The 10,752-nt window shown below is 40.7% G+C and overlaps 1 protein-coding gene across 1 annotated transcript; it reads left to right on the plus strand.

Annotated features, from left to right (window-relative positions):
• Positions 1-4,554: 4,554 nt before the first annotated feature.
• srgn (serglycin) lies at positions 4,555-10,353 on the plus strand. Its single transcript, XM_047580074.1, has 4 exons — positions 4,555-4,721; positions 6,358-6,499; positions 9,318-9,475; positions 9,588-10,353. Exons 1-4 carry the CDS (start codon positions 4,667-4,669, stop codon positions 9,659-9,661), a joined length of 429 nt encoding a protein of 142 aa, XP_047436030.1. The 5' UTR covers positions 4,555-4,666; the 3' UTR covers positions 9,662-10,353.
• The last annotated feature ends 399 nt before the right edge of the window (positions 10,354-10,752 follow it).

Genomic DNA, 10,752 nt, shown 5'->3' on the forward strand with positions numbered 1-10,752 from the left:
TGACCAGTTTCTAGTTAACCACGAGGTCACACAACTTTCCCCTACTGTGCTACTTCCTCTGCACTGAGGCATTTTCTGGAAAATGTGTCTGATCGGACTGCAACACCAGACGCGTATGACGCCACCCTTCGACACCAGCGCTGGGGTCTACATCCTCAAATCCCAGTTTAGCTTATGACAAAAACGAGACTTACAATAATCAGACATAACATTATGACCACCTTCCTAATATTGTGTAGGTCTCTATTGTGCCTCAAACAGTTGTAAATAGAAAATAGACATGGGCCTTCTGAGGGCATCCTGTGGCTTCTGGAAACAGGATGTTTTTGGGTCCTTTGGGCTGAGGGGAGGGGTCTCTGTGGATCGTCCCACAGTTACTTGATCAGTCTGGGATCTATTGAATTTGGAGGCCAGGTTTTTTTTTTAGTTGTTATTAAACTGTTTATGTGTGTGTGTCTGTGTCTGGCTGGGACAGCTCCTGCCATCGAGGAGTGTCACTGCTATGGGGTGGGGGTGCCTAGTCTCGTCAGGTCTAGGCGGGTGCTACATGTCTAAGTAACATCCACATGCCGGGTCCAAAAGTTTCCCAGCCGAACATTGTATTGTCACAAGATTGTGAATGTTATTTCGTTCTCCCTTCAGTGGTTTTAATGTTGTGGCTGATTGGCCTGTGTATGTACTTGACGAGAGATTATAACTTGATAGCCAGCACTTGGTTAGTGGCATGTGACACTGCAGATTTTAAGCACGCTAGTCTGGCAAGTACACGAAAGCACAGACAAAAAAGATGCATTTTGCTACATCACAGATTCATCCTCTCATAGAAACAACCTCAGTGCATTTGTGCTTCCTGTAACCTTTGTGATGCTTGTCAAAACTTGCATCGACATACCTGCTCAGTATCACCACACACAGAATTAATGAAGTCGTCCACGTCAACTTCCTGGAAAAGCCACACTTACATGAAATATACATGTGACATAGAAGGCATAGTGACAGATGTGCCTGTTGAAGAATACAGTAATCTATCATTTCTATTTCTGATTATTCAAATAATATACTTTTATTTTTGGAGCAGTCAGAAGCAGTCGTAGAGTTTTAAGTGCCTCTGGCTGCTTTTGTTGTGTCGTACGTCTGCATTAATCCCTTCTCCTGTTCGCAGGCTTCACTAATTCCAATCAGACAAAGCCATTAGATAAAAGTTATTTCACAATTGTGTAAAGGTAAACGTGACTGGGAATACGGGACGGCAGTATGTGCAAGTTAAGTTTGCTTAATACACAAATGCATATTCTTAAAGAAAAATAGGTGACGTAAGCTCATTGTGATAACAGTCATTGTCAGCTCTCTCCTCACAACAGTCATTGTGGAGTAACTCTTGGTGTCACTCCGTCTTTCTGTTTTTTTTTTTTTCTTCTGGTGAAACTATCCTGGTGTGTTGAATATATGTTAACGACTGTGTGCGTTACTGTGTTGTATGCGACAGTGTGGGAATAGCGCTGTCTGTGCTGCCATAAACTCTGGTTACTCAGACAATAGGTTTGAATCCCACATAGTGCGACTCGGGTGAGAATGGAAACCGAGCTGACAATAAAAGCTCACTTTTTATAGATACAGTAAGATACACGCCATTGCACCCAGTGACATGTTAAACACAACATGGCAGGTATTTGTGACAGTCGATGTGTTGCGAAGAAGTGACTGGATATTGCGCTGATTGGAAACTTGTTATACGTGTAGGTTTAAATGGTTATATGCGCCTCATAAATATGTCAAAGTCTGCGTGAGTGCATGTGTGTATATGTGTGTGTGTGTGTGTATGTGTGTGTGTGTGTGGTTGTGCACAGAGGCGAGGTTGGGCAGGCTACTGTGTCATTTCCTGAAGGAAAATGATAGCAACTGATGTTACCACTTCCTACAGCATCGTACTGATGTGTCAGCAGAAATAAACCATTCTCTCTTCTTTTCTCCGTGTCCATGAGCAACAAAATGCACGAAGAAGAGGACACACAGAAGACGGTGGAGGCGAAGAGCAAGGAGAAGAGTCAAATCGCAGAATGCCACAGTACCCCAATACCACCGTACCACACACTTCACACAGGCACACATGCTCACAATAGTGGTCTGTGGTTTATGGTTGTTTGGACTGCCTTTTTCTGAACGGGCTGACCTTCTGATCTCTTTTTCTCTTTTCTCTCACTTTGCCTGTGTGAATGTGTAGTACTCCTCGCAATCCGCACAAAGAGATAAAACCATCTTTATCTCAGTGCTCCATCTCTCATTTCTGTATGGTTGCGAGTGACAAATAAAAACCCTTGAGCCCTTGAATCGTTGAAGAAACACTGAAGGTTTATTGAGGACGAGGATCTGGAGCACCTGGATTTCATTCACCGGGTGTTAATATACCAAGAAAGGAAGGTCCTGCTGTGTACACCGTCTCTACTGAACGCTAGTTATGTGATCTGCTGCTGATCAGACAGTCACAACATCGCAGATACATTATCAGCTGAGTTCCTCTCATCAGAAGCATTTGAAGCGAAAATACGGCGTAACTGATGAAACCGACACTTATCCACAGCCACTCAAAATTCAAGTGCTCACAGACGTAAACGCTGCAGACGCTGCAAATGCATCGATGTGAATATGCACTGTGTAGGCAGAGTGAAACTACAGACTTTACATTCAGCGTCATCCAGAGTCATTACATGTTGAATACATGTAGAGCAGTACGACGCGGTGTCAAAAAACCTGCCTGAGTGTTGGTGCATCTTTAAGGAATAAGCATGTAATTAAAAATGAGGAAGATTTCAGAGCTGACAAACATCCCGTGTGAGTGCTGTCAGCAGGGTTTTGCTGCTGAGGTGACTTGGTTTAAGGCGGAGTAGGGCTCATTTTGAGCTACCGTGCAAACAACAGCAACTAATGATTATTTTTTATCATTACGCTGTCACGAGTGCCCTAGAAACATTCTACTCTGATGGTCTGGATGCAGAAATCTTAGTTTGAAAAGAAACTAGTAGGTTAAATAAATCTGTCAGACAAATGTGCCAAAGCAAAGAAGTTAGGGTGAAGGGGCAATTTAATACTGAAGTACAAAAAAAAATGTCCCTCCTGAGATGTGGTGAAGACTCTTAAAAAATAAATACAACTTAGTAAAAATACATTCTTCATACTTCATGATTAAAGTGCTCAGAGTCCTAATCTTGTCAGTGTGGTTAAACCTGCATCTGATGTTTGTTTTTGTCCCCAATCTGCTATGGAGATCTGATTCAAAATAAATTCCCTGACATCAGCCGTGCATCTGCCACCAGCCGCCGTGATTGCTGTGATGACATCGACGTCTAACATGACGCTTCCTTAAAATCACATTATTGCAACATGAGCTTCGGGGCGTCTTCCCGAGCATCCTGAGTAAGTTGTGAGTCACAGCCGGTGAGGCTATTCCGATGAATACGCATCATCTCCACGAGACACCACAACCGTCAAGTGTCAACAAACACACAGATGTAAACACACACAGGTAAAAGCAAATACAAGAGAGGGAGGAGGCGTTCCCTGTCTTTGCAATAAATGTCTCCAACATAATTTATAATACATAATAATCTAAAGTTTACATCATTTTATGCAATGTTTGGACACTTAATCTCCAAAATATATCTTAATCTCTAGGCGTTGCATAAGTGCAACCTGGGCATGTTGTGGAGCACACTATAAGCAGAATCCGCAAATAATGAAGTATTAGTAGTTGATTATAATCAACCACTGACACGCATCTACAGGACATGTGGAGACACATAACGGGCATGGGTGCAATGAAAAACACGGTCAAAAGAATTCCTAGTCAACACAGACACACCGCACAGAAAAGACAGATGGGTGGTGATGATTGTTACTGAAGGAGTATCCAGAGGCTGTTTAGGCCTGCTTCCAGCACCACTTTGCCACAGCATGATGTGTTTTCCTTGTGTTAATGAGACTTAAGAGTTAAAATAGTGATCTTGCTGTAATGGACTCTAACAGCTGCTGAATGATTGTATTCTTCAGTCTCCACCTCCTTTTTCTGGTAGAAGAGAGTTACAAAAAACAACTAATAAACTGAATAGGTAATGTGCAATATTTCTCTCTCTCTCATACACATACACATGCACACGACGAGGGAGCAACGTTGTTTTTTGTTTTGTTTTGTTTTGTTTTGTTTTTTGCGTGGAACTGAAGACCGTTAAAAACAATCAATTCAAGTGAAGTGAAATGAACTGAAAGCTGACGCGCTCATACCATCGCCTCCTTATCACGGAACAAAATGCGCCCGGAGCCAATTAAGACAAATTGTCCTCTCGGTCGTTGTTATATAGAAAGAGAAATACACAGATCGAATCTCGGTTGCTATCTTCTGGTATTTCCTCAGCTCCAGTCGCGCGCAGTTACGCAAACCTGATATCTGATATTTGATGCAGCTAAAGCAAAAGTTTCCACTGAGGATGTTCAGCCACTTTCTGCACCAGAAGACTTCAGGAAACCATGACGCACACTCAAGAGGGCTGAGCTCCGTTAGTGGGACTGTCTGAGGCAGTTCACACTTATTCTTCACTACGCAAAGAAGCTTCGTCTCGGAGAGGAGTGCCTTTACAGTTTGCCTTGTTTTGCTGAAGAGAGAACCAATTCGGGAATGAAGCTGATCCTGCTCCTCGCTGTCTCCTGCCTCGCCTTACACAACGGGACGGGTAAGTCCACGGTTGAATGCACGCTGTTGTTGGAGGGAGATGTCGCAGTGTGTGGACAGGTTGTAGTGGGAACAGGCACTAAGAGACATTTTACATCTTGACAGCGTTAAATGGGCTCTGGGAACAAGCTCGTCCGATCAGGACTAGAACTTTGATCCGAGGGCCGTCAGAGTGACAAACTAAACCCAGGGTCTGTTCCACTTTACTGGTACCTGCTTCTCCATGTCAGTGCTATGTGCTTAACCATAAGGAGCTATATGACTCATTTATAAAGGTCACAGTTCTCTCTTCTCATAATTGTGCTGTTCATCCTCATCTGAACAGCCTGATTTATAAAATTACAAATAACACAACTTAGAGGTTCCGCTGCTGTGCCGTGATGTTATGGTAAAAATATGTTGATTCCCTGCGTGGTCTCATCGGAAAGAGCAAAGGCGTTTCAGTTTCCGAGTTAAGTTTCGATTGGCCTGGTTAAACACCGTGTACATGTGGGGCTTTTCTTGAGACTTACCATGACACAGGTGTCTTATTGATTTGGAGGAAGGGAATTGTTTGGGGAAACCCTAATGGATTTCGAAGTGGCAGTCCGGACATGTGCTTTGATTAGTTGTTGTTTAATAGTGACGTAATAGGCCTTTATTTCAAAGTGGCCATTAACCCCAATACAGCAGTCCTGTTTGTATTTGTTATTCTATGATGTGTCTGTATCTGTATAACAGAAACAAGGCTTCAGTACTTACTGATACAGTTTCATTTGTGCGCAAAAGTCTGTGTGATTGTCTGTTGTTTTTTTTTTAGTAACTTGACTTAATAAGTGACTAAACCAGAATGTTATTCAGAACCATGAGGATTAAAAGAAATGACACCTAATGTGTGCGTAGGTGGCAAAACCTAATCAGGCACTTGACATCATCTGTTACACCTAACTGATAATCATCGTGGTCATCGGTGTGTGTTGGGCCTGCTGACATTTCACAGAAATATTTACTCATTTTCTTATCGATACGCTTGATTCGAGCTAAACTCAGGCAGTTGCACTGCGTGACGCCGGAAAACCGCGCAACCACTAACTTCAACATTTCAGAAGGACGTGACATTTTCAAAATGATCAAAATTGTCTTTTCAAGAGTGAAGATGTTCTAAAGCAATTCACGAACACCGACAAGGAGACAGAGTAGGACGACAAAGTGCCCAACATAAATCACAGTCAAGATGCGACAATGAAATCACTTTGTATGGCATTTCTCAGTTTTGCCAGTTTTGGCGATTAAGAGCTTATTAACGGTCCTGTTAATAAGAAAAAAACTGTTTGTTTGAGAAACTCCACGATTAGCCAGTTGCGATGTATTGAGAAAAAGTTGCAATGCCAGTACTTCCCTTTGTAACACATCACTGAGTATAAGTAGCTCTGAAGTATTGGTTAGACCAACTGTTATTTTACTCTGTTACAGAATAATGTTGTAATGTCCTGAAATACTCTGAACAGGGAACTAGTAAACACCAGTTGTAACCTTGAACTGATCCAGATGAGCGACGAGCTGTTGCCCAAGAATTCTGTGACTGCAGTAAATTGTTAAGGGTGGAAACATACATAGTAAATTCAACACCAGTGACAATTTTCTCTCTCTCTCTCTAGGAGCGCCACGGACGGCTGTCTATAAGTTTGTGAGATGTAATCCCGAGGGCGACCAGTCCAACTGTGTGACTCAACAAAGTCAAGAGATGCCATGGAGCCCCGACCTACCGAGCAAACTGCCGGCATCTGCTGCAGATAGCCTGTACGTATAAATGTGGCATATATCCCTGTGACAGTGTTTGGGATGTGAAGATTTCTTTGATATTCAGGATGCTCAGAGGATGGTGAAAAGTTCTGGTAGCAGAGAGCTCACTTCAGCTTCAAAAAAAAAAAAAAAAAAGGGCCTGGAAAAACAATACCTCATCATACAGTTTGGTCGTCAAACCAAAAAACAGCCTTTGAATGTAGAAATGCTGATGTTGCATTGGATCTGTTATCTTGGTTAACTCAACTCCAGCTACGCTCTGCCTATGCCTGCGCGCATTCCCGTGTTGTGTTTTTGAGAGAGTGTATAAGTGTGAGGTAGGTGGCCAAGAAAAGCCAAAATAGAAGACAACAATGTGGAGGGAAAAAATTAGACAAGAGGGACGGTTAGAGCTGCAGTACGAAAGACCTGAGGAGTGAATGAGAAGATAGTCATTTCACTGCACTGGAGGACAAGTTCATGCAGAGCATTTTTACTTTATTCAAAGTGCTATGCAAGTGTACAGTAAAGCTTTTTGTGTTGTATGTGTCTGTCATGAAAATGGGATCCTGGTGCCAGCGTAGTGGCTCACGTAAGTTTTATGTCAGCCAAGGTATGTGTGTGTTTGTGGTGAAGGGATTGCATTGCTCAGACGTTGCTTTCTTGAAACAGACTGCAGTACCTAGGAAGCACAGTCAGCCACTGTTGAAATTGTTGACCTTGGATTTATGCAACGTACATATATGACGAGGGAGAAGACTCATCATTTACTTTTAAGCTTCGAGCAGCAGATGCAATACTGTGTTGTTGTGTGCCGTGTTTTAAGACACAATCGTCCATGTAGGCTAAACCCTTTTGCACCCTTGAATAGAAGCAGATTTTCTTTGAATCCCAAGGGTAAGGTTGCTGAATAGTTGCTTTCAGTCACATTTAATATAGTGTTTGTTATAGCAAGTTCAGTAAAAAAAAAAAAAAAATTACTCAGTTGGCTTCATATCCCAACATCAAATTCGTAGTCATTAATAATCTGGCTTTAACTAGTTTGTTTCAGTTAATTTTATATGATGCTAAATGGTTTGGTATAAATTATAATTCTCTCATAGTTCCCACGTAAACTTTACACTCACAGTACAGGTACGCTTGTGTGAAAATATCATAGGTTTTAAAAGAAAAAGTGAAGGAATATTTTTTTTATAGTTTGAAAAAAAATAGTCATCCATCTTATCTGTTCAGAACTTTTAGGTTTAACTTGGTAAAACGTACTTCTTGTGTTAATGAGTGTGTGTGTAGCACTTAGTGTACGTGTGAAAGAGTTTGTGCATTAATATGTGTGACCGTTGACTCCGAGAGTACTATCACAACCTCGGTTTAGGCCTCAGTTTCCTCTTTCAGAGTTAACTGCTGATCCTATCAGATAAAGTTCATATATTTGAAAAAAAAAAGGAAAGTTAAAATCTTTTCTAATTGCTGAAGTCACGCAGTGAATGGATTCAACTGGTTGATCTCTCTTTATAAACACACACTCGTAGATAACTGGATGACACTTTACACACACATACATATATATATATTAGCTATATAATTAGCTATAAAGGGTCCTTAATGTCATCTATGTAAGGAAAGTAAGACTCAAAAAAAAAAAAAAGATGATCAATGAAAAGAAAATGATTCTTCTGGGATGTGTGTGGTTAAGAGCATTTTCTGGCCCTTCTGACTCACTGCTGCGTTCTCCACATACCCAGCCTTCGGTAGCAGACCCTCTTTTTTCGGCTTGCTTTGAAGAGGAAGTTAAAAGGAAGTGTTAGAGAGGAAGTGGGCTGTGACGACTTGGTAGGCTGCTGCTTCTGGTGTATTGTTTTGTATCTGCGTATGTGCAGCGCTATGGTCAGATACAGATATGCGAGAGGTTCCAGATCCAATGTAAATATTGCACAGTAACCCATTTATTGAACTTAAAATGTCGTTTGATTTATTTCAAAAGACGTTGAAATAAGTAACAAGAAGTTTAAGTTGGACTAAATCAAGCATGATTGTACGTGTCTTCATCGTCTTAAATAACAAAAATGCCAAACTATTTGCTATAAAGTAGAAGACGTGTGCTATTTAAAGCTTTCAATTACACTTTGAAACCATCACAACTAATGTTCAGAGTCCTCAGGATGTTTTATTCCGAACGCACTCGAGCACACAAGTGAATTCACTTACTGTGGTGTATTAAACTTCCTAAGAACTTCCTAAGAGCAAAATGTACTTGTGCTGTGTGTGTAAATATAGGGGAGGACAGGAAACAGCCGGGCAAAATGCTGAAGCTAGCACGGTTAGAGAGCAGACATCAGAACTGTAAATTAAACAAGATTTTATCTGATCCTGCGCTTTCATTGACCCCTGTCATGGTTTTCACATTCTCTGCGACTGAGCAGCATCCTTTCTCCTCGGCTGCTAGTGTTACACAAGTGCGCATGAAGATGGAGTGAAATGTTTTCTACCTCTTTTCATGAGACGACTGGGACAATGTGATTTATTCTTGATAGATAAAGTGTATATCCTCTGAAAACATCATTGATCGATCTATTACAAATGTATAACGTGTGTATATTCAGGAATAAAAAGAGGAATGTTGAACTGTTGAAAGCAAAATTATTCTGACCTTATGGGCAACAATGTATTTTGCTGTGCACTCAAAACTATTTATTTGCCAGTCGTATAATAAGGAAAGAACCGCTGAACTTGTGTGCTTGAGGAATTCTGAAAATCGAAAGGTTTTAGGCTAATCCCCGCAACTCAAAAGGCAAACTTCATTAACAATCAGACTCTATTTTTTTTTTTTTTTTCTCAGAGGGGCAGAGCCTGTCGAGGAGGAGGAGGAAACATCTATGCCCTTTGAAAAGCTGGAGCTCCCTGGGTTCCTGCCTGAGGAAGGCTCCGGTGTTTATGAAGGTTCTGGCTGGGACTTTGTGGCAGACAAGGCAGTTGAGACGGGCTCTGGTGAGCAAGGTACGTTTTGAGAAAAAATTGATTCAGTAATTTTCAAAGTTTTGTTTTTCTTCTGCTGCATGTAATTTGACCTGTTCCTGTTATCTTTTGTTTTTTTTTAAAAAAAAAAAAGATATAAGCTTCTTTAGGAGCGGTGAAAAGCCCGGAGAGACGGAGCTCAAAGAAGACGACCTTCTGCAGCTGTAGACTGCACACACCCACTCACAGACACATAATCAAGGCCAGCATCTATTTTAATTCTATCCTGTTAACCTTAGCATCACCACCTGCTGATCTTGGTCACCCAGAGACTGATAATGACCAAATATATATTTTGTAAACTGATGGAAACTATTTTTTTTCAGGGGCAAAAGAACAACTGTAAACAATGTAAAAATTGATACTAAAGTCAAAGATCGGTCTGCATAAAAGAGCCAATGGACCAACAAGTTCCTTTTTATTCAGTCTAAGTTGGCAGTGACCTTTATGGGCTTTCTTTTGGAAAAACTGTTGTAATATGCTTTTTTTTTAAATGTAAATTAAAATATGCTTTAAAATAATTGTAATACCGGTGCAATAAGATGGTGCCTTTGTCCATTCATTGCTAACACTTTTTTTGTTTGTTTTTTTTGGAGCTATAAGGGATGTTCTTTTCAGGAACACAAAAACAAAGACTTGTTTCATCCATTTGTCTCAAATGTTGTGACACTCAACACCTACCCAAGTGACTTACGCAATGTATAATTATTACAGAGCTGAATAAAAGAATTTTACCAGAACCCCTCAGAAATATGTTCACACACAACATACTCATGTACAATGAACTTGCATTTCAACACGCCCTGCGTTGTCTAATTTGCATTTGTAATACTTCAGTCAATAAAGGATTTGTAACAAGAGTTTTCAGCTGTGCTTTCAGTCTGTTTTATTTTGATGTCTGCTCTGGTAACTATTTCTCTGTTACATCTCTTTAGTCAGCTGGCCAACTATGTGTTTTTTGATGAGTTGATTCTCCAAAGCTAAAACACAGGCAAATGGACTTTTTGAGTTTTCTTAAAGACATGTTGACAGTCATCTGTGCAGTTGTTTCAGTTTTGATTTTTACAAGGAACATCCATGGGTGGGACTTACTTGAAACTTACATGAGTAAGGTCTGGAACACAACCAGCTACTCGCCCGTAATTACAGTAATTCGTCTGATCCTTTAGTAGCCAACGGCATAATAAACATCCTTAGATGCCTGACTGATAAATCAGTGGACCAGTATTAGTGTGATGAGCAAATATTTTATTAATTTA

The sequence above is a fragment of the Mugil cephalus genome, chromosome 3, assembly GCF_022458985.1.
Source record: "Mugil cephalus isolate CIBA_MC_2020 chromosome 3, CIBA_Mcephalus_1.1, whole genome shotgun sequence".
Taxonomy (NCBI): Eukaryota; Metazoa; Chordata; class Actinopteri; order Mugiliformes; family Mugilidae; genus Mugil; species Mugil cephalus.

Bases quoted from the DNA above. Each gene is read 5' to 3' on its own strand.
- srgn (XM_047580074.1), top strand. From the start codon at position 4,667: ATGAAGCTGATCCTGCTCCTCGCTGTCTCCTGCCTCGCCTTACACAAC. The intron at 6,500-9,317 runs GTACGTATAAAT...TTTTTTTCTCAG, and splicing joins GCATCTGCTGCAGATAGCCT to AGGGGCAGAGCCTGTCGAGG. The intron at 9,476-9,587 runs GTACGTTTTGAG...AAAAAAAAAAAG, and splicing joins GACGGGCTCTGGTGAGCAAG to ATATAAGCTTCTTTAGGAGC.